This window comes from Oreochromis aureus, linkage group 14 (assembly GCF_013358895.1).
Source record: "Oreochromis aureus strain Israel breed Guangdong linkage group 14, ZZ_aureus, whole genome shotgun sequence".
NCBI classification, from domain to species: Eukaryota; Metazoa; Chordata; class Actinopteri; order Cichliformes; family Cichlidae; genus Oreochromis; species Oreochromis aureus.
The window spans coordinates 5,962,960-5,987,900 of NC_052955.1; the positions used below are offsets into that span (position 1 = coordinate 5,962,960).

The window sequence follows — 24,941 nt, forward strand, 5'->3', positions numbered from 1 at the left end:
TCTTTATTATCTTTGATGTAATTTTTATTTCGCTTCTATGGAACTATATCTGCCACTTAAAGGAAACATGTAGCTAACCATCATTACAGCTCAGCTGAAGTTAACATTTCGAATGTCTTGTCACAGGTAGATGCACGTTTCCTTCCACAGTTAGCAGGTGTAGTTTGGCAGAGAGAAAATACTTTCTACATAAAATTATTCACAATAAGTTTCTTGTATAACAGAGAAGGACATTGCTGTTTTTTGGTAAATGTAGCCTATCTCCTTCATTATTATTCAAAAGATATCGGACTTCTGTACAGCTAATATCTTCCAAACTGTTCAAGTCACATTCAAAATTTTTAGAAAGTTAGACAGCACCTGTCTTTTTGACTCTCATGGTGTTTTGACTTATCAGTCACAGAAACTACAGTAAAGCTGTTTGCAGCGAGGGTTGTGGTTTCCTCAGAAATATATGCACACAAATGTGAATTAAATCTACGTATGCATTTTTAATGCTGTGAGCACCACCACGGACTTAACTCTATTCACCTCCAGCGTTTTGGAGCATAAATTATTGACAGATATTGCACTTGTTGGGCAAACATTAAATATGGGTGAACTGATCCTTTAAAAGTCAAACAACCTGAGGGACACTTGCCTTGATTTAAGGAGCGCTAGGTAATAATCTCAAAGGTGAAAACACCTCGAATGAACGAAAGCAAGCGTATTTATCCCCAGATCTGTCAGCATGTAACAGTAGATTGTGACAGTAGTATGTTATCAATGGAGAACATCACATGGGGCTGACGTGGTGTGCAGCAAAGGATGGCGCAGGGGGAAGGCGGTAGTGGTGGACAGTGATTGGTTGATTTGGTTGGTCAGGTGACTGAAGGGGTTATGGACAGTCGAGTTGAGTCAGATCACATGATGAGGGTTTGCAGCTATAACGTCAGGAGGTTCCATCAGGAAGTATGGAAGCCTGACAAGTTTTAGCTTTTGGTGGACACTGGACACAACACCCACCCCGAACCCCCCCCTCACAGACCCAACAATCGCGCGCACACACACATCCACACAGACTCACGCAGATTCACACGTGTGAGCAGACAGACACAAAGATACAAGCACACGTGTACCGTATTTTGCATAGACACACAAATAAACACAGGTTCGTTAACTTACACACGTTCACGACACACGCTGCTCACACACACCCTCGCGCGCGCACCTCGATTCACCCAAACACACATTCGGTCCCCACCCTCAGACTTGCGATGTGTTACTGTGATGATGCAGAGTGTGGTGGAAGGTGAAGAATAAGACAACGGAAGACAGGTGATGCTAAAATGAACATTTATAATGACTGCTGTTGCTGTCGCAAAATAAGAATCCTTAAAAAAAGACCTCATATATATTAGCACTAGATTGCCCACTTCACTGGTAATCCACAAGTCAAGAAACACAACTCACTAGGTTTTTTTCTCTTTACAAACACAATGCTACAATTACATTAAATATTCAGTAATCTTTAAGTCAGTTAATGAATGTTGTTAAAAGCAACCACTAAATACTAAAAATAAAAACAAAACAATTATAATATTAATTCACCTTTTTCCAGTCGTTCCCTTTTTCTCGTTGTGTTGTTATTTATTAATAGTATAATAATAATAGTCTGAGAAATAAATAGCTCATGTGGTGTTCTCTGGGCAATGGGGCAGGCAGCATAAATCAAGAGTGGAGCTCAGAGCAATGCAATGAAATGGTGGAGTCTAATCTCACACAGTCACTTTAATACTTTCAACATGTCTTTGATGTGGAGGCGAAATATGGAGATATGATACAAGTTTGGTTCTGCAGGCAGCGGAGTGGTTGAGCGGCACCTGCAGAGGTTAATCATCTCTAAACTATCCTTCTATGTTATGTAAACTAGGACTGTATTGCACAAAAGTTAGCAGCTCATCTTCCTCAGTTTGTAGCCCGGGAGGAGCTTAATTTCTTCTTCTTTTGTTTTTCAATTTTCCTGTCTCCGCCTCCCTGTTTTTGTTTTTTTTCTCCGACTTGGAGGAGCTGAGTCGAGCCGTCTTCCACGATGATATGTCTCTAACATGACCAAGCGTTTTCAATCACTATGGCTTGATGATTAAAAAGATACTAGTGCCACTACAACTCACTGTTAAGAAACATCAACAAATGTACAAAAGCAAGCCTACGTTGAGAATGGCTCGGACTATTTCTCAAGATTAGTATTATTATTTGATGAGCACACTTATCTAAAAAGTTTGCTAGCCGACATGAACGCTAAACAGCGAATACAGTAGGTAAATCAACACTAATAACAACAGCACAGGTTAACACAGTAGAACTAGCATAGCCGATTATACAGGCAGACCTAAGTATCGGATACAGAGGATGAAAAGTGTTACGATCGTCTACCGCGTCCACTAGTTTCTCTTTATGCTGCCCGCCCCTTTCTGCTCAACACTTCTCTCTTTACACCTCGGCAAAAAATCTGACAAAATATTTACAATGAGAGAGAAAAAAAATGAAATTGTGGAGAAACAATTGTTTAGTGTTTTATCCTTTTTTTGTTTGTCTGCATTTTTTAAAATATTTTTTCTTCCTTTCATATGTTTTTTTTTGTTCTTTTTTGACTTATAGCTCAGAGAACTGTCCCCAATGATGAGCAACAAACAAACAAACAAAAAAATCCAATCATATCAGCTAGCATTGCACAGTCTCAGAGAGGTTTTGGGGATGGAATGGAGAGTTATCGTCCAAACAGTTGGATGAACACAGAAGGGGGGTAGGAGGAGGAGGAAGAAGGTCAATAAAGTTCATGAGGGGGTGAAAGTTCAAAAAGTTCAAGAAGACAGAGGATGGCTGCGCAGCTGACGGTGCGTAAACACTCCCCACACCACTGCACTGGGGGCGGTGCATGTGTCGGCGTGCGTGGTTTGGATGTTAAACAACAACAAAAAAAATCATCATTAGAAAATGGAGTTTTTTTTTTAATCTTTCCCATCGAGAAAAATCAAATGGAGCAAGAGCGAGAGGGGTTATAGAGAGAGAGAGAGAAAGGTGGGGTGGGGGTATAGAAAGAAGGGGGAGGTGAGGAGAGTGAAAGGTGCCCCCAACACTATGGCACACAATCAATGAAGTCCCACAGGCTGAAGAAATGACAGAATTAGGAAAGCAGCTGGCATGAGCGGTAGGGCTTTTTTTTTTTAAGGTAGGTTGAGAGGCAGGACAGTAGGTAGGTAGCCAACCTGCAGAAGGGTTAATCCTTGTCGGGTTTAGCTCTGTGGGGGTGGTGAGGAGGAGGAGGAGGAGGAGGTGGTGGTGGTGGGGGGCAAGGTGCTGTTCAGTTGAGGCGTCATGAGCGACATCATGTTATGAGGGCGGAGCATGCTGGCTTCATGGGTGCTTCCAGGATGGATGTCCGACACACAAGAACAACTCAAAGAAACGCTTGGAATGGTAGTAGTAGTAGTTGTTGTTGTTGTCTTTTTTTTGTTTTGTTTTGTTTTTTTTCCTCTCTGTTCTATTTTGGCACTCGAGAGAAGAGACTCGTGGGAGGCGGAGGAGGAAAGTGTGTGTATGTTTGGGCGAGGAGGAGGAGTGGGCAGTGAAAGTGCAAAAAAAGAGGGCATGGAGGATATTGTGTTTGTGTGTGTGTGTGTGTGTGTGTGTGTAGGGGAGGGTGGAGTAGGGTAAACAGGCTACATACAGAAAATGGCATTTTGTTAAAACTGGTTTGGGTTAGAGCATACAGTACAAATCAAAACCAGGAAAAAATAAACAGAGAAACGAGAGAAGGAACAGAAAAACAGTGATATGACAAATGCAGTCTACAGTTGCTGGTGCTTCGATGGGGCCCGAGTTGGGGGAGGAAGAAGGGTGGAAAAGGGGGTGGGGAGCGGGGTCCCAAAAGATGTCTTAGATGTTGTTTTGAAAAGGCGGTGGGTGTGGGTGAGAGTGGGTTTGTGGAGGTAGGCGTGGCGGTGGAGGGTAGGCGGGGGGCAGAAAACAAGAGCTGGGGACTATGTCAGAGAGCCACACACCCACTGAGAAGCAATGAGGTCACCTGGCGAGCAGGTTAGATTTGAGTTTGCATTCCTCTACAGTAAAAACAAACGCCAACAAAAATAAGACATGAATAAAACATGGCTAGCCGGCTACGCCGCAACACAGACACCACGGAGCGGGCCTAAAGCAGACAAACTCAGAGGGCGGGAGAGAGAGAGGAGCATGCACATCTAAATACAATGCTGAATGAACACCTACAGTAAGGCTACCATCTACAGTAGTCTCGCACACTGACCCCCACCTCAGCTCGGCGTGCCGTGCACTGTAACAGCAGAAGGTTTAGTGCAAACGTGTCACTGAGGAGCAATAATGGAAATCCCGATCGTTTCCCCATCTCAGTTAGTTTTGTGAGCAGCGGGCCACTTCCCATGACAATATCTGTCAGTATACGAAGCATGACCGCACTACAAATCCGGAGAGAGACTTTGGCAAAAAAACAAAAAAGTTTGACACCGAAGCCAATAGCATCTAATTAAACTGAACTGGGAAACTTAGGACAGAGAGAGACAGAGAGAGAGGGGAGGAGGGGGATCAGGATTCAAAACCCACACTGGCAATGTTCAGTGCTGTTTTTTTTCTCTCTCCCCGAGATCAGAGCCTTGGATTGCATGTTAAGGGAGTGAAAACACAATCTGTCCCAAATTCTGCAGCGAGTCACCCGAGGGAGGCAGGCGGTGCAGCACACAGCCTAGTGTGTCTCTGCGTTATTTTGGATTTAAAAGTGAGGGAGGGGAGCTTTCACCTCTTTCTCACACACTGTCTCTCTTTACGAGTCTCTCGCGACCACGAGGGGCGGGACCAGAGATGCTCCATGTCATATTTGAGGTCAATAAGGTGCATTTCAATGACAAGACAAGCCAGAGCTCAGAGCGTGGGGGCTCAAAGGACAGACAACATATTAATACTGAGAGCCTGACAGAGTGCGTCGAGGGGTTAGTAAGGTTAGATTACAGAGACACACTAAAACACATGTAAGCCTCTACTGCACGCCAGTGGTCAGAAGAGTGATATGCAAACTTATGGAGAGGTGAGTACATTCATGGACAATCTCAGTCTATTATTTGAAAATAAATCCAGATTTTTTTTTCTTCAAAAAATTGTTCGAAAGTTAAGTAGGAACTGAGAAGCGTTTAGTCCAAGCTCGCTCAACAAGTAGCAAAATAGTCTTAGGTTTGTTCGAGAGTTTTGTTCGTATCCCTCTGAGGAAGGTTAGACAGCTTAGCGACAAAATACTCACTCGGTCGTGACATCGAAATCAAACATCGTCTTCACCTGCAGCAGGTGGACCGGGACTCGACGCGACTGCATCGAAAAACAACGAACATCTGAACGCGTGTAAAACAATACCAAAATGCTCTACCCTTATCGGCATGCAAAGATTTGTCTCCGAAAAATGAACAACACACACTTCCTAAATGGTTTTTCTTTTTTTTTGTTTCTTTGATTTTTTTTGTCCACGCTTCACTTTGATATCATGCAATATAGACGTGCAAAAAAGATAACATCTATTTCCACAAAATACATCTTCATCGTAACTATAAAAGGCTGTGTTTAAGAATGCTATCTAGTCACATTTTTTTTTAGCATTATTATGCTAACCTATCGCTATATTGATACGTCTAGCCCCAGAGTCATAGTGCTGTTGCATCCTGGGAAGAGTAGTTCCCAGAGGACAGGCTAACACTTGGCTAACATGGAGGTCCCTCGTCTTGTGGCAGGAGTGAAGAGGGATTGAACAAACTGCTATACTGAAGCGCGTTGTCTGTTAGTGTACCTAGTTCTCAAAAACTGACCGCCTTCCTATGTATTGATTTATAAATATGGTTCATTTGGCACTTTTCACATTTTCTTAATATAAAAGTATGTCTCCTCTTACCTAATGTGATTTAAATCAACACATTTACAGTTCTGTTTTGGCACAGGTTTTACTTGTTCAGGTTAAAATTATGCTCTTATTAACTTATTGTCAGCTTATAACAGAGCGTGTATTACACTGCCGCTTGCAACTAGCCTCTCCAGCTAAAGGACAGTTTTCGATATGTTTTTACTTTGTATTCTTTTTCTTGTTATTATTATTAAATAGCAGCATCTTCCACAAATTGAAAAAAAAATTACTCGTGTAAACCTATTCAACGTCTACGGGTAAATCCAAAAGCTCCTACGGCACACAGAGGATAAGGGACGGGACGACACAACATGTATTGCTTCTAGTACTTGTCACATTTTATCTCAATCCCCTAACGTTATGATAACTAAAGAGATTAGCTGCTGTGTAAAAGACAGTCATCCTAAGGTTTAATTAATAAGATAAAAAAGAATTAAAGTATTAAATCAAATGGCACCTATATAAGGAATTTCAGTGTGGTTTTGCCATTGTAAACATACTGTGCTGCACAATTTCCAAGCAGGGGGAGGAAACACGGGCACGTGACTTTCAATTAATTCGCATTCGGAATCTTAATTTAAATTACCTGAGTAATTATTGTTTCCGCTAAACAACTACATGTGACAAATTGCTTGTTTTGTCTGACCAAGAAACCTAAAATTAATTTCCAAAATTGCTCAATAGATAGTAAGTCCATAAATAAGTCTACCTGCACAAAAAAGACAAATCTTACTCTAAATAAAATGGAAATCAGCCGACTGAATGCATTCAGCACAGTATATTTCTATAGCAGAGCAAAAGCACACTGGCTTCCTGTGATCTTTTATGAGGTTTTGCAATAAAATCCAGTCAAACCCTATCAAAGAGAAATTATTCCCTCAAAATATGTGTGTGTTTGTGCAATGTTTTCCAAGCTAGTAATGTATCTCACCACTGTTATGAAGTACAAACTACAAATAAGAGTGTTTATGCACTGTGCCCTGCCAGCTATGACTTCCTCTTCGGGTGTGGTTGTTTTCTGATGGTGTCGCATTTGGTGGCCCGAGCCTCAGCTGCCCGAGGAGGCAAAGAGAGAAGAGGCTCAATCTGTGGCGTTTGTCGGGGCAAGCAGCAGACATGCATTGATCGTAACACCAGACATAGTCACCCATGGAGCGATGTGGTAGGAGGAGAGGGGGTGTCAGGATGGGAGTGCACTGGAAAACTGAGGACGAGTGGGAGGGTGAGGAGAGTGTGGATGGTGTTAGATGGGAGTAAAGAAGCCTCCTTACCAAGCTGTGGAGATAAACCCTCACTGGCGCTCCAACAGAGAGTGACACATTCAAAAGCACAGTGGAGGATTTTGGGTCGGATTGGTTTCAAAAGAATCAAAAGGTCTGTTTATTTAGTCTTAGAGGTGTTCCCTCCCCTCACCAGGCTTTTAGGTCAATAAATCAAATGCACCCCCTCCTCATTTTTGGCCTTTTACATTCCGTCATACTTCAGCTACTGTTAGAATTAAATCTCTGTCCAGGGACTTGCCTGTTGGACGTGCAGTACGTGAGAAAGACACAGCTGCGATAGGATACTGAATTTAGAATTTGTTCCAGTCTCTTTAATCTGCTACTGGACACCTAACACTCCCCAACATCCTGCCCCCTAATTACAAAACACTTTCCCAAGATAACAGGTAAGTAGGATCTAATTGACCTCAATTGATTGATCCTCTTCATCGACCTAGTCTCTTTCACCTCCATCAATATTCAGATATGATGTGCATTTCTGGTGAAGTTCTTCATATGCATTCTACATATATTTCATATATGCGTATTTTTTTCCCTGCCATACAAAAAACCATCCAGTCAACGATGCCATCTATAGCACACATCCCTGACCTCATAGGTCGAGAGAAACTCTCCCTCGCTTCACAGTGCATTAAGACAAAAAAAATTCAGTGTACTCCGATTGTTAAAAAAAAACAGACAAAAATAACACGACACAAACAAAAAAAACTCAACAACAGAAGAAACAACAGCATCTTCAGCAGCCTCCTGGGTCTACAGTGGGCAGTAAATCCGTTTCTGAGGGAGACCTACAGCTTGCCAGAGGCAGAAATGAGCTCAGCTCCCAGGACATATGTTAAAAATCTCTCATCTGCCCTTCATCTCATTGGCAGTTGGACGGATGCATGATAAGAGCAAAGGTCAGTGAGCCTATTTATCTCCATTACTGATATGCACGCTGCCGTAAAAAAGCAAATCTACTAGCGAGGCTTGCAGATTCAGCAGTGGACCCCAGATAAACGACGTTCCTTTGTCATGTTTCAGTGTCACCTCCGACTAAATGTTTGCATTTCTCAGTAGTATCTTGTTAGTCTTAATTGCTCTCGCTCTATCTAGTCTGTGGTTTGGGTTAATCCGAAGGGTTCGGGCGTCCACAGGCCGAGCAGCAGTTTATCCGAGAATTAGTTTCAGTTCAACTGGATTATTCATTTTAGTTACAACTTTACAATGTAGGCAAACTGCAACAGGGCATATAAACAGCAGTGATCTTTTGCAGCATGAGCTAGGAGCTAAGCATGATAACCAGGGAGGTTAATGTAGCTGCACTGCAGCCTGTGGTACGAGACGTTTAGAGCTTTTCTTGCTAATCTAGAAGTCTTACTGCAGTCTGCATCATAGATATGGTGATTTCCCTTTCCTAGCACCAAATATGGCATCATAATGTTCTGTTTCACTGTGAAAACGTGTGTGTGTGTGTGTGTGTGTGTGTGTGTGTGTGTTCCCTGGTCTGTTCTTTGACTGGATATACAAGGTGATCCTTCACTGTACTGATCCTAATGCCTGGGTTGGCTTTCTTACTGGACTTAAATAAGACATATATTACACTATGTGACATTACTATTCATCTTCAATCCACTTAAATTAAAACAAAAGAATCAAATCAAAAATAGTCTCATTTACATTCATGTCAACCTGAATTCACAGATTAAAAAAAAACACAACTGAGCCTTATATGGGTGAACTCATTAATAAATAATGACGAAGGTAATGATTCCTATATCGACAATATAGTTAATAGAATTATCACAGCAGACTGCAAAAAATGCCATAGATCCTGTGTGTTTGCCGCAGCCTGCGCTGTGTCGCTCTTGTTGTTTATGGGTTTTTCACTATGTGAGGTCATTGGCGTGCGCTTCGCCTTTCTATCTGAGACGTTAGAGCCACACGTGGGGGTGGGCGTCACATGCTGTAACACCCCTGCAGCGCTGCACTGCTTGTGGGATACATCACAGGTATGGGAAGGTGTGCAAAAGAAAAAAAAGTGCCCGGTTGATTCTCTCTCCCGCACCTCTGCCCAATTTCACCTCACCCTTCATCTCCCAGACGGGGGGAGGAGGAGGGAGGTACGATCATATGCGGGTGAAGTAATAGAAGGTGTCGGCTGTGGGGGAGGAGTCAAGGGCATTTCTTCTCTCGCACACCTGGCTGAGGTTTGCAGTCTTGTTTGTTATAAAAACCCTTGTAAAAGGGAGAGGGGCGGGTCAGGGGAGCAAAAAGTGAGAGGGGCATTCAAGGGAGGTGGGGCGAGGGGTTTTGGGGTAAATCTCCTAGAAGAAAAAACAAAAACCCTACTGGAGGGTGATGGGTGTGGTCTGCAGGGGGAGGGAGGGCTAAGGGTTGTTTCCGTATTGGGTTCGGGGTTGGTGGAGGGCTGTACCCTGTAAACCCCAACCCTCCGCCTTGCCGCACCCATGCCCTTCCCTCCATCCCCCCACTTCCTGTAGCCTCTCAGGCAGTCGGCCTGTCTACATGGCATTCAGCTCTGTCCACACAATACACAAACAAACAGACAGCTTAATTTACTAAACGAAACGAAACAATAAAACAATAAACAAAACAATAAAAAATCCCAAAAGGTCAAGACGTTAAGTAATAAAACCTTATTTACATTTTGCACATTTTTTTCTTGGTTTTTCAGCGTAATAACTCGCTCCTCTCCCTCCTCGTCTTCTCAGCACATTTTTGCTTTGCGTCAAAAAAATTTTTTTTTAATAGAGAATACTGAAAACACGCAGAAGAAAACGGTGCGAACGATTCCTTCCGACATTCTTGCTCTCCTCTCCTTTTTCCATTCTCACTCTCACTTTTTTTATACTCCTCCCCCAAGCCCCCACTCTTTTTTTTCCTCTTTTCCTCCTCGTTTCTCATCGGCTGTCAGGTTTAGCCCACCTTCTGTGGGTTGGTGGCGCGTACCCCCTGCTCGTAGGTGATTCGCTGGCTGATCAGGTACTGTGCAGCCTGTGTGGCGGCCTGGGAACCTGTGATGGTCACCTTCCTGTTCCGAGTTCCAGGAATGAACTCGCCCTTCTTGGAGATCTGGATCCTGGCGCCGGTCAACTCCTGGTACTCCACTAGCGTCTTCCCTCCTTTCCCCAGAATGGCTCCCACTAGGTTTTCTGGCACAGCGATCTCCACCACTTCCTTTGCTCCTTCTGCTAGCTTCTCTGTGGCCAGTAGAGATGACGCCACAAGTGGTGAAGCAGCGCTTAAGTAACCATTGGTGGCCCCTGTAGCGGCAGCTAGGGATCCCAGAGAGAAGCCTCCGAGACTGGCTGCAGGGTGAGCAGCGCTGGTGGATGCATCGCTGGCATAGGATGCTAACAAATTAGCTGCAGCAGCTGCTGCTGGGTTTGCATTAGCCGCTACTGCGGCTAGAACCCCTGAGGCAGCAGCAGGGTTGAGCCCCAGGCCCAGAGAGTTGGTGTTGTAACCATAGCTGGCCAGAGTGTTGAGGGCAGAAGTGATGGCGAGCAAGTCGTTGCCTGAGAGGCTGGACATAGTGGTTGGGAAGGCTCCAACCCCAGCCAGGCCTGCCTGACCGAGCAGAGAAGAAGCCGTAGCTGCGGCAGCGGCTGCGGCAGCTGGCATGACCTCGGTTGAGTTGGCGTACGGTGAGCCAGTGGGGTTGGAGTTGGCGACTGGCCCTGTGATGTTGGAGTAGGAGATGTTGAGGCACGAGGAGCTCTGTGGGTCCTCCTGGATCTTCTGGACAATGATCTCCACTGCTTTCCGGTTCTGTTCGGGCTCGCCGCTGATAGTGACCACACGCTCCTGCAGGTTGATACCTTCTGGCTTCTGGGATAGCTGGACCCACGCCCCAGACTGTTCCATCACTGCCTTGACTGTAGCTCCGCCTTTACCAATGATCAAGCCTGCTGTACTGTTGGGGACGATCAGCTTGGCCTGGTGGGAGGTTGGGCAAAAAAAGAGATTATTTTAGTTATTACTTAGTTATAAAAGTTTTAAAGTACATTTACCCAGCAGAAATATAAGCGATAGATTTGTTTCTTTATTGATCAGGCAGTTAATTCGGCTACAATCCCAAAGGGAAGTATAAAGTCTTTCTGCACAAATGAGTTTATCAGTGTTACAGAGAGATGTTCCTGAAGTTTTACACTGTTCATGTTCAGCAGAGAGGGAAACGAGGCGATGTCTCACCTGTGATGTTACGATTACACATGCATGATAACATCCCAACTTGAATTCAAAATACAGAGTGGAATTATAAAACGAAGACGACATTATACAATTGACGATGAAGGCTCCTGTTTGCGAGATGCAAAACAGTGGGAGCTGTCTTTTAGAGGTGTCCTTATGAAGGACAGGAGACAAAGAGATCCAAAGAAGAGATGAACTGAGACTGAACGATGGCTGAATACAGAGAGGAAGAAGGAGAGTTTCTGATGCGCTGTGTTTGTGCGTGAATGTGTGTCAACAGTGTAAAGATGTCCTGAAAGGAGAAAGAGCTGACACAGCCATTGAATAATATGGACTGCGCAGGAGCAGATAACGAGTAAAGAGTGGTTTTTTTTTTCTTTATTACTTTGGTACACAATAGCAAAAGAAGAGAAGAGAAGCAATGCGAGTTGGTGAGAGAACAGGAGATGAAGAGTGGGAGGGAAGGATGGATGAGAGAGAGGGAGAGAGAGAGGGATTGCAAAGAGGCTACTTGTGTGGAAAAAAAATAACATTGACTCCCAGGGGTCAGCGTTGCCATGGAAACACAGCTCCAGCATTCAAAGGGTAGTGAAAGGGAGTGAGACACACATATGTACACACTCTCTTCACACCCAAACACGGTGCAGCATATTTAACTTATATGCATACAGAAATGAACTGAACAGTAATGCTCGCCAGTCGATGAATGAACATAACGCACTTCATTTAATGTTTTACAGTTAAAGGAGAATTGATTCACAGTGCATTTCTTAACAGCTGGAGCCCATTTCAGCCAGGAACACTATAGCCAAAAGATGATTGATTATTTTCATCTGCAGTACTTCATATCTGGCATTACAGCTTTGCTCTGGGACCTCCCTGTGCGTCCACAATCATAAAAAGAGAGCCAGAGGAGGAAAAAGCAGCAGCAAACCCCTTACTCACAGGCTGGAGCAGGAGTTAGTGATGACAGACACCACACTGAGGTGGGTTTCAAAGCAGCATGCAGGGTGCAATAACTGTAGGCTGACTAAAGCAATTTAATAGCCCCCTTGCATGTGAGATTTGCAAACTGGATGCATATGTCTGTGAAGGTTCTCAGTCATCCAGTCATCGTAGTCAGAGTTTGCAAAAGCGGCTTTGAGTTGCTTGAAGACGCCATCATCGAGAAGCTTCTTCAGTTCTGTTGCGAACTGAAGAAGCTTCTCGGATGAGAGGTGAACGCCTTCAAGCAACTCAAAGAAGTCCAGACGCTTTTCTTTGCAAACTCCTTTGACAAACTGGATGCATAGCAAGATATCAGCTGAAGCCACCAGCTGATGTGGGCCATCACTGAGATCTGTTGATCTGCTGGAATTGCAGCTTCCCTCTTATTCATGTTGTTCATGAGTGAACAGATTAAAATAGTCGTAGGTGTTAATGTGAAATTTACGGGAGGCGCAATGGTGGCATTGCTCCACCCCTTCCACAAAAAACATTTAACTATGTGGCTGAAAGTTAGCCCCGGTGGCAATTCTAGCACCTATTCTTCATCTTTGTAAACATGTAGCTAAATGTATCTGATTTTGAATGGAACTTGTTCAAGTGCTTTGCTGGGAGGAGCCAGAGACACTGAACATGTGGACAGGGCAGACTGAGCCACTAATGAAGCCGTTAATGCCTTATAGAGTTGAACAGCTGTAAAAGGAGTCTAGCTTGCTGGGAAAAATCCATTTTTAAATGTTATTTTGAGACAAAAGCAACACATTCTTTTTTTTAAGTTTCTATCAGCTATATCCGCTGATTCGCTGCACAGTTTTTTTTTCTAGCTTTTTTATGCCGCTATCTTGATATTACAGGTATGACCTTTTAAGTTGGACATAGAGACTTAGTCTTGTAAACCTAAAATAACTCTCTTATGGCGTTACCGAGAAGCTTGCCAAGTAGTCAGACTGAAAGTGAACACATTTCACTGAATTTGCCCTCTGTGATTTCTCTGGGTTTGCTCTAAGGTTAAATTCAGTTTATGGCAAGGACATTATGCAGTTAGCTATGAAGTGTTCCGTTTCCACTTTTTCAGGGACGAGTGATTGAAGTGATTCATGTTCATTTTGGAAAACAAGCTTACTTGTGCTGTCTTATATACACTGTTGGTTGTTCATATCGGTGGTAAGTGCAAAATGACATTAACACTCAAAAAGATAAAATTATCCATTATCTGTTTGTTTTTGCCCTCAGTTTAGTGGTGGATAATCAACAATAACACTTTTGTATGAAAAGGTTTACACGAGGGCTGTCTGCCACAAACAGATCTGATGTCTGCAGGGAGCTAAAGTCTGAATGAACTGCGTATATGAAGGGTTCACTGCTGCTCCACTGACGCAGGCAGTGAGTGACGCATCCCACTCTGCCGCAGCGCTGACCTCCATGCACAATAAAAGCGTCACTTTGCTGACTGGGAAAAGACCAGAGGAAAGTGTGAGACTCGTGTCAGCATTCAACAGCAATAACGGAAAAAGCCCTCTGCTGCAACTTGTTGCAATATGTGATCCTTTTTGTGCACACAAGACAACAGAAATAGAAACAAACAACCTGCAGCAGATGTTGTGGACTTCTGCTGCACATCAGCCACCTAGCAAATAAATGAATGCCCTGCCTGCACTGCTATCTATGATCTGTCTGAGTGAGAAAAACGCTTATAAGTGCAGAAAGAGAGATGTTAGGTGGGAGAAATGGGAGGACAGCGAGCGGAAAACATCACAGAGTTGGCATTGATGAAGACCAGGGGAGTAAAATAAGAGAAAGAAATGGCGGAAGGGGATTATTGATTCAACAACCTGAGATAAAACATTAGCAGAGCCACAATTTTTCCCACGTAGAGCACGATGGGACAAAAAGAGCAGGAAGACAAGGTAAAGAAGAATGTAAAGGCCATTTCATTTTCCCTGTCTCACACTTCTCCTTCTCCTTTACCCCCCAGCCCCCATTTGCTGCAGTTTTAAGCCGCGCAACATTGTGTGGAGGCAGCCTCGATTACAGAGGCTTGCTGCCACGCCGAATCGCGTGTGCTCTGCACTGCAGCTTTCTGTCAGGCGGGAGATGAATTTACATAGAAATAGAAAATTAGTGAGAAGCATGAAGGAGGGAGCCGATAACAAGAGCAAATTCAAACCTGCAGACGGCGTCACATTTTTGCTTCTCACTGCTTCAACTTGAATATTAGCAAATTATCTTTTGCCTGACCGTGTTTGTTTGTGAGACGTTTCTTTGGGATTAACAGGTGTGATTTTTTTTTTTTCTTTTGTCGGTTCGTCATTCCTCTCAGGCGGACTGGAAATTTGTAGCTAGTTTCTATTGATTAGCAAGCTGTTACGGCGAGGCACAACACAGCGATGCTCCTTCAACATGTCTCTTAGCGTCCTGCTGCTAACGGTGGCTTCGCTACAATCTGCCGTCCTGTGTAGATTCAGGAGAAGAGCAAAGTGCTAACAAAGTGTGAACACTGCTGAGGCAGAGCGATTTTAAGGATTCCTTCTTTACACAATATAGCTTTAATACTATAAAGCACTGAAAGAGAATGGGGGTGAAATCATTCATGAAATATTTTCCTTTATTGATTTGAATAATATTATAGTGAAGTCACAATAAATGTACTGTGCTATCATAGCGTTTTATGTGCTTTATGTTGTTGTTGCATCATCCACCCACTCACACCCACTCACACACACATCACTGGTGACTGAGCTGCAATATAAGGTGCTGGCCTGCCATTCGGAGCGTCAGCGTCTTCCCTGTGGACACTTCAACATGTGGTGCGTCTGGGGACAGAACTGCCGCATTTAGTAGAAAACCTGCTCTACCACCTGAGCCACAGCAGCCCGTGATACAAAATAATCAACCTGATCTGTAGTACAGCGCACCCAACTGTTCTACATTTAATAACTCACGCACCTCATTCATTTGGAGAGAAGTTAAGTGCTTTGGTTATGTCACAACAGATAATCTACAAACTCTCAGAGGTCACACAAATGTGTGCAGTTTTCAGTATTTGTTATTTTCTAATGACTGAAAGCATTTTGAAATTATAATGTGTCGTAATTCAGTCCAGATGTGCGTGTGATGGAAAATGATGAAAGTTTGAAAAACATTGGAAAGGCTAAATATGCAGGGATACTGTGCACAACTCATGAAGATCTCACAATCCTTGAATAGGAATTTAAATCTTTTTTTGTTTTGTTTTTGTTTACCAATAACTGATTGTCACTGACAATGAAGGCCTTCCTAAATGTCTCTTAAATGAGCCCTTGGGCAATCTTTTCACATGCATTTAGACATTATGTTTAACAGTATTTACTTGGCTGCCGTTTGGTCAAACTGTTTATGGTAACCATGATTTAAAATTTTCCTTCAGTCTAATCCAGGGATGTCAAACTCATTTTAGTTCATTAACCACATCCAGCCCAATTTGATATAAAAGGGAGCTCGACAAAATGCAAACCATAACATGATAAGCTATTGCAAGTACATTCTGAGCATGAAAGAAGAAAGTTTAAGGAATCACCCATTTACAAAACTGATGATTCACAGCCTGCAAAATCTTGAGAAAAACAAGCACAATTTTAACAATATGCCTAAGTTTTTCCACATTGACTCAGTTCACTGTCATTACAAAGAAATGCTACTGTTGTAAATCAAAGAAGCACCCTGGCGCTGCGCCTTGGCTACGCCATCCTCCTTCGGTGTGGTATGGCAGGCCGTGGGTAATGTCTTTTTCAGTAAGACGGCTGTTAGAGATGATTCTGGAGCCTCTGGTTAGGGCGAGATTAACAAATGCACTCGTGATGCGATCCTTTCTTAACAAGATGCAGGAAAAATCTTCATGGTGTAAAATACTGTCAAAACTCTGCAAACACTCATTCTAATCTGAACAGATGATTATGCTAATATCCACTGCTAATAAGTAACAGTCAAATTTTGGATGTAAACATTTGTGCAGATATCCTCTAAGCTGCCAAAGATTTGTGAAAAATTAGAAAAAATAAAATAAGATACCACTTTTTGGCACTGCCTTAGATTTCATACAGCGGTCTAACCGTACATCCAAAATGTTCCAGGACGGGTCTGTTCAGGGGCAGCGTTCTCCGGATGGTTGCTTTGCAGTGAGCAGATGAACCGGGTGGGGGTGAAAGTAAAGATGACGGATAAAATAATTAAGCGACAACCAGCAGGAGCACTGCAGAGAGGAAGAAGCTGAAAAGATTTTACTCATGAGTTCTTTCATCCTCTGCACTCTGCACTGTAACATTCACACACACACATCCACAGAGTGTCGGTGTAGAAGTGGGAGGATAAACAGTGGTGTACAGTGATGTCTGCATCCCTCCTGGTGCTACCGATCACATCTACCATCTTTATATCCGACTGATTCTCTGCTAATGAGGCTCTAGATTCGTCTCCACTCCTCCTCCGCTTGCTTCACTTTCTTTTCTCGCATTTATTTCTTTCCATATTGTTGAGGTTTTTTCCCTTTTAAGGTTTCACAAATGTTAAAACATCTGTCAGTCCCTTACAGCTGCGTAGCTGTGTACTTTTTGCGTCTTTCCTTATGTTGTGCTGTACTGTTGTAATTTTTCACTGTTCATTTCTTTCAATTTTCTGTGTTCAGTAAAGCAAAGCTCTTCCTCCAAGGTCAAACACAACTCACTCACACACACACACACACACACACACACACACACACACACACAGTTTTAATATGAAATCATCAACTTTATCCTGCTTTTATTTAGCTGACGCTGTTGCTTTGACTCGCTCCAATGACCGACTCAGCCAGGCATCCTCCTACCTACCCACAATCCCATGCTCCCAGCACCTTTCTGCAGAGCTGCCACAAAGAAGATTATGTGACAGTTGGCAGCACGCAGGCAATCTCTCCTACAGTGACAACTCTTTCATTATTTCCCCCGTTAGCCGCTCAGGTTTAAAGCTTTTTGTTAAGGTTTCAGTTTTTTCTACGTTTTCTGATCTCAGGTGTCTCCCGTTTTCATTTGATTTTTTTCCCCTTCTCTTTGAACAGTTTTATACTTGCTGGGAGAAACTTTCTTCCACAGAGCAGAGGAGGGTCTGGCTTCTATCCAGCTGCTGACAAGAACGTCCTACGGCTGCAGGTGCTGGGCTGAGGTCAAAGGTCAAAATCAATCTCCTGCTCGTGAATACACTCATGCAAAGGAGCAGGGATGCGAAGTGTCGACTTCAGCAGGGATGCCGGCTTAACAGATAAGTTCAAATCGATATTGGGATGATTGGATTCAGGAACAACTTGGAGCATGTTCAGAGTCTGACTGTCAAATAAAAAGTTCAATTATCACAGTTTCAAAACAAAAACACGAGAGATGTTTGGGTATTTTTCTGGAAGTGATTAGTTTGTCACACTGGAACAAATCCTAACTCGACAAGTCAGAGACATTAATTACTCTCCTTGATTTCCTTCTACCAGATCTGTTCTAGTAAGACTAGTAAGATTTTTCTTAAGCTCAAAATGTAGCTTTATTCATCACATACACAATCATACAGAGTACAACATGCAGTAAAATGTGTTGTGTCCGAGCTGCAGACAGAGCCGCGCCATTCCAGGGCTTGGTTTTTAGCAAGGGAGGGGGCTTACTGGATACTTGATGGGAATTGAACTTGCAACTCTGACTCCAAAGGTGTGTAGTCTTACTACTACAAAGAGAATAACCCCTCGAGTACGGCTGTACTTTCATCATCTGCTTCTACTTGTGCTCTTCATGCTTTTAAGCAATAAACTCCAATAAACCTTATACATTACTCACTGGATGTTCAATGGATATCTGTTACAGGAAATAAGTCTCCAACCTAATGTACAAATAACCAAATAACTGTACAATTAAAAATAAATTATAAAGTAGAAGACATAGAAGAAAACACTAAACTGAATCCTTCAGTATTTTGTATCCGCTGATGTTGCAGAAACCATCAGTGGTGAATGACACTGACTGAAGGGCTCGCAAACATTTGCCATTTAATATATGGACAAGTAATTACCAAGATCTGTCATAAAACATATTATATTGCTGTGATTATATCCAGAAGGAACCTTTGTAGCTACTAGGTGCTTTAATAAATCTGTTAAAATGTAGAAGATTAATGAAACGTTGACACAGCATAATTAAACGCCCTACAAAGATGTTCTTGCTTGCTGCGATATGGTCGACTTGTCTCCACGTCCTTGTGTTTAAGCAGGAAGGCTGAAGGAGACAAACGCTTTGCTTTGCTTCATCAATCAAAACGTGTCACTTCACTTTGTGTATCAACAAATGTGTGTACGTATTTGTTTTTTGTCTCGCATAGACAAGTAAAAGTGATAAGCTAACAGGGGTGCCGGGATCACCGAAGCATAACGATCCGACAGAGCGATGCTTCATTTCACGAGCAAACTTAAGACACATGTACGCACACACACACTGCACGTTGCAGTAGCTTGTTAGGGTTTGACCTTGATGTGCAGACATATTAACACGCAGCTTTTACGGCCAGCTGCCTTTCTCGAGTCATTCCCTCCTGTGTGTGTTCAAATTTCATGAAACACTAAATCTGCAAAATGGTTTCTCTGGAATCTCCTGAGATGGAAGAGGCTCCTGTTCCCATTCTGATTAGCCAAAACAAAGCCTGTGCAAGTTTATTTAGAAAAATCAGGGTTGTATTGTTTATTTGAGACTTTTACTTGTGCACCAACACAACTCAGGGAACAAAAAAATCAACTGAGGATTAAGAAACATCTAATAGCACGCCTGCTTTTCACATGTACATTTATCCAAATCCCTGCAAGAATTCACTTGCATTCATCCCGTCTGTTTACTTCTGACTGATATTATCCAAATGCCATTTATGAATGCAACACAACCTCTACCTGATTTTAGCATCCTGTTCCTTATTAAAATTTAGGATTGTCAATTTTAGAGCCGCCACGCCAGTAACGATGACATTGTGTTACAAACGTTGTGTTGCAGTCACAAGCAGTATCGTCAGTGGACGCTAACATGAACACACACACACATGGCTGCTCACACACATCATCATGCACCGATTCGCAGTGTCATCCATATCTATGTGAGAAAAACAATGACAGGCAAGCACACACAAACAAAACAAAACACGCATGTTCTGGGCGATCTCCCGTGAGCGCACAAAAACGCAAAGTGAGCGGACGGCAAACAACTGTTGAGGCTGCTGCAGTTTGAACTTTGAAGTCTTAAGCAGGGGACTTTAGTTTAATCTGCCTCCTACTGATCCACAGGCTTAGTCACCTCTCTCCCTGTGTCATCCCTCTTTTTCCACCGCTCTCACCGTCTTTCTTCTTTCATTCTCTGGCTCGCCCAGGAGCACAGAAACCCCCTTGGAGGTTAAAAATAACAGAATGACAGAAGAGCTGGGCTACAATGACCGACAGCAAGAGAACATGATGTTAACTTGGACGCATATACAGATCAGACTCCTATACATACCCACGCACATGAATTTAGATGATGTGGTATACGAGCTATAACTTTAAAAGAGCTCAGGTCTTGTTCTTGCTCCATGACGAGGGTTTCTCTGCCATCACAAGTGCGAGTGCAGAGGGAATATGAGCGCAACATGAAATTACATTACATTTTCTTGCTTTTAGAAAAATAAAGCTGCTTCAAGGACATTAAGCATTTTTGGGGGTTAGTTTTAAGCATCATTTTTTCTTTATTCGCCTAAACCCACTGCATGTTAGGTCACCAAATTGAAAATATTTCCATTTGCTTACATTTAAATGCAACACGTTCAAAAACGTAGATACAAAATGTACCGATGTGGTCTTTTTAATTTGTTTTTAAGCTTTTCGGGTGGGTGTCATGACAAGGGAGCTTTTGACTTATTTCAGGGGATTTAAAGGGAGTGTCTGAGCAGCAGGAGGATTATTCCTGGCTGTCATCCTGTCCTTCAAAACAGGTATAATGCAGAATTACTGATGTGCAATTTTAGTCATAAAACAGATGCTGCAAAATCCAAAGCATCCACACTGTGTGCTGTTATTCTTTTGCATTAATAAAACAAAACCGTCTAGTTAAGTTTTTCGTATATTTCAAAATGTTTTATTTAATTCTAGCACACGAGTTTGCAACATGTGTGTGTTATTTTTTTCTATAAGTATGATATTTCTAAAGTTCATGTTAGAGAATTAAAGCCTCTTGTTTACATTTTGGATGCGTCTTGATCACAGATAAACAATAAAAACACCAACCTGATCAATAATAAAGATTTGGCTGCAGTCATCTATCGCTGAACAGCAAGTGAGCTAAACCTAACTGAACAGAATCTGAATAAGATGGTTTTATGCATTCAGGAATCATTAGACATGAGGAATGGTAAGTTTGCAAATATTCATTAAATCCCCCTCAGAAGCATTACAAGACCATACCCAGAGATATTTTTTATCCTCCTCCACACAATAGACCAGCTTCAGTCTGCTGTTATATGAACCGCTTCTTGGCTGGAGGAATATTAACTCAGAAGCTTATACACTCAGAGAGGCCGTTAGCTTGCTACACTGGAGATGAAGAAGAAGGATTAACTGCAACTACTTACAGATAATGCAGAAAATGAAAAACATTGTTTTAAATGGGGAGAAACCACAAGTCTGTTTGTGTGCGGACCAATCAGATGACGAAACATGAGACGGGGAGATCAAACTCATTACGAAGCCTCCTTCTCTTCTTTTCTCCATGTGTGAGATATTTCCTTTGCAAGCACATCGCACCTTTTAAAAATCTTCATCTTTCTTTTTTTAATCAATTCACACACATATGTCTGAGGAATGAATGACATCACACCCTAACTTGATAATTCTCTGTCTGTGTGTGGTCTACACCGTGAAGTACAATGTGAATTTTGGGCTGAGATAATAAAACGCAGACAGTCATCTGTCTTTGGAGCAGATAAGCGAGACAGAAAAACAGAGACTGCGCCTGTAATCTCGCTGACTCGGCAGCGAGGCAGACATTGCAGATTACAGGACTGACGGGAGAAAAAAAACGGATAAATTGTTATGTAAGAAAGCAAATCGCAGAGTGTAAAATCCTGCGTAAAACATCTGCACCTTGAATTTTGACTGAATTTATCCCTAAACTAAAGCAATGACAGATATTTTTACAGCCTACATGAATACATCAACTGCCTCTTATCTGGGACACCTACATCGATCCCCGACTTACTGCAGTGGAGGGTTTTGGGGAGCCTGGATTTAAACATCTGTGAAATGAAACCTAGGAACCAACTCACCTCGCCAAGTGGTTTGTTCCTGACGTCTGAAATAACCAATGAAAAAGTCTGTTTAACACGAGTAACTTTTAACCGTAAATCTTCAATTTGCTTCTCTTTGTTTTCTCTTTTTGTCTTTGTTTAATCACAAAGTCATAGTCTGATTAAAAATAGAACCTTTAACAATGTTAAACATATCTAAATGTAATGGAAGCAGCATATATTTATATGCACTTATTCACACAGCCACTAGAGGCTGCTTAACTTTGAAATGCACCTATGAAAAGTAACAACAACTTGCACAAATGACCTTCAAGTTCATTTTCAAGGGTGGGGCCGTCACTAATAACCGTGGGATAAAAGCTGATGAGGTAAATCACGTCCAGTACAAAAGACTGGGTTGGGTTCCACTAACTGGCCGGGTTGAGTTCCTAAGCTAAACAATTCCACAAAAATGAAACCATTTGGTTTGTTACCAGAGGAATTAACAATAGATTCAGGTAAAACCTCAATGGCTAAAAATTAATCTTATTTAAAGTTAATTGACAAAATAAGAATGTGATCTTGTGGAGCAGAAGTCTGTTTACGATCACTTTATGATCACAATGCTTTTGTCATTCATGGTAGCCAACAGAGTGGTCAGCCTTTTGTGATGAAATGATCGGCCGATCCTATAATGCCAAAATCCCGGGTGCATTCATTCACTGATCAGCAGCAACAACACAGAACTTTTCCTGACTGTTGGCGTGTTTGACTCATCGTTTGGCTGAAGCTGAATTATTCCTTTCTTGCCAACTAAGCTGCGAGTCTTACACTCCACCTCTATCATCTGACTCAAAGTGAGCCAGGGGCCTTCCATGTTTTCCTCGCATTCACAGCACACTTCCTGTGCAGGCCAGCAATAACAGGAAGTAGGAAACAGGTGTTCGCGAAGGAGGTGAGAGATCAGAGGAAATGACCAAACAAAGTGGCTGCTGGGAAACACTGGAGCTGATGCGAGTAGAGGCATGTGCGTGTGTGTCTGTTCACTCTTTAGCGCTGCTGTTATTACAGCATAACAATGTTAAAAGGCTGCTGCTGTTTTCAGTCTGAATAAAGGCCAGCTTGGTCTGAAAATAGCCCCAGAAAAATACCACAACAAAACCACAGACCATTTGCAGATGATCTCACAGGGGACACAGCTCCGACACGGCTGCTTATATCTATACAGCATAATGCAACAGTAACAGGGGAGAGGGCATGCTTTACTGGCCGTATGAAGTAGGTGGTGCTTTACTACATCGCCCACAAACACAGTCTGGGGAGTCTCCAGGGTGCTTTGCCTTTAAACATTCACTGATGTTTACGTTCGTCTGCACAGGAAGGCTTTTGCGTTAAGAGTGAATCACTAATGCGCATGAGGAGGTAACTGCTGGTAATCTTAAACGTCATCTCCCACAAGTTATAATTTTAGCAAATCAACAAAATGTGAGAGACTGTTAGAACCACATTGTGAGAGGAGAAAATAGCACAAACACACCCGAGCTGTGTTGCCACCTTCACAAATCTACCTGCCTAAAAGTAACCAACATATTTAAGTGGGGATGCAATAGTGATTCTTTTAAATGGGTCATAAATAAAGTATTTATTATGGCTTGCTTCAACCCTTAACTGGATACGTGGTTAAGAAAATGGATGGATGGGTGGGTGGATGGGTAAATTCTAATCCCTTGCAGACTCCACAGACCTGTAGTTGTTATGATATTACTTTCTACTCTGCTTGGAGGGCACATTACATAAATGCTCAGTGGATCTGAGCGTTTATATAATGCTCGGATCATATTTTCCTTCTGGGCAATATCCCTGCACAGATTATCACACACTGTCCTTATGATCTTTTACAGATGAACTGCCCTTGTAGCAGAGAGAGGACACATGCATATGGCCTTTCATTTAGATCACTGTGATCTAAGCCCATCCATCTTACAGCTCTAAGTCTAACACTAAACTTACAGTTGCATAAAACGGAAGATTATGCATTTTGATACAAAAGAATGATAAAATTGATCAAGTGGATAAATTAAGCTACCCGACTCAGATACTTCAAGTATCTCAGCTCAGATACTTCAATTAATACTCCTCCATGTGGTAGACTACATACAATATACCTACTTGCTAGTGTGGTGGCTGAATTTTGACAGAGTAATGATGTTTTAAATCTAAGACAGCAGACTGTGTTTGCTAGTAATGAATACTGCAGCATTTGACTGTAGCTGTGATGCTAGCTAGCTACTTTAGTTTCACAACATGACAACTTGTCAAGCGTCTGAGCAATTCGTCTTCACTCAAGATATAAACATGAACACTGAACAATTCTTCAACACTCTTAGATTTAATGCCTGATATAATTCTGCCATCGTCACCAACGTGTGGCTAGCATCAGTGACAGAATGCTAGCTAAAAGCATGGCTTCCTCCTACTAGCTTAAAAATTGATTGATGCTACCCCCCTTCTGCACAGAAACCACTCAGGAGTGTATAATTCCCAAACACTTAACTGTTTGGGAATTATGTGCACACGCATATGGATGCGCTTCATGTAGCTATACTTTTCACTGTTAATGCACTTTATGCAATGAAAATAGCAAGTGGGAGTGTGGAAGTGTGATTGGAGATACAGCACATTAAGGCAGAGGAGCTAATCTCCTAACTGTGTTGTACTGGGAGGAAATAGTTGCTTATGACTTAAACTTTTGTTTTTAAAATAGGAGAAATTTCATTTATTTTGCTTAATGGATCAACAGATTCACAATAATGAGATTACAGAAAAAGCTAAAAATGTAATCTATGAAACTCCAACTTTATCTAAAGAGATATATTTTTTAATGTGGATTAAAGTAAAAAATCTCACTTGTTTAATATTTGTGCATCAACATATGTGAGTGATTTTTGAGGGCACTCACAATCTATGACTATTTAAAGTTGGATCAACACTGTCCATCGTAACATTAGCGCGTGCCACAGTGTGAAGAGGGGCATGGTGGTGTTTTACAAGAGTTGGAGGTGTAAACAAAAGCAAGCAATGAATAATAAAGGTAATGAAATCCTTCAATAAATTCTCTTCATCTGTACATCACTTCAGACCTCATTAAAAGAATTCACCCAGCTCATAAATCACTTCCTCCCTGGTCTGTCGTCCCGTTATGCGGCCTTGAAGTGCGGCGTGTTGTCTGTCGGTGTTCTTGT

The 24,941-nt window shown here is 42.3% G+C and overlaps 1 protein-coding gene and 1 long non-coding RNA gene across 3 annotated transcripts in view; one reads left to right on the forward strand and one right to left on the reverse strand.

Moving 5' to 3' along the window:
• Nucleotides 1-1,318: 1,318 nt before the first annotated feature.
• Nucleotides 1,319-24,941, reverse strand: part of nova2 (NOVA alternative splicing regulator 2) — an 85,499-nt gene continuing 61,876 nt past the window's right edge. For both annotated transcript variants that reach the window (XM_031739976.2, XM_031739974.2), the window contains one exon: nucleotides 1,319-11,178. In XM_031739976.2, coding sequence (XP_031595836.1) covers nucleotides 10,156-11,178 — 1,023 coding nt within the window. In that variant the 3' untranslated portion in view covers nucleotides 1,319-10,155. The remainder of the gene's footprint in view (nucleotides 11,179-24,941) is intronic.
• LOC120443670 lies at nucleotides 5,019-17,746 on the forward strand. The gene is made up of 3 exons (XR_005615583.1): nucleotides 5,019-5,095; nucleotides 17,202-17,390; nucleotides 17,489-17,746. It is a non-coding gene; the product is annotated as an uncharacterized LOC120443670 (long non-coding RNA).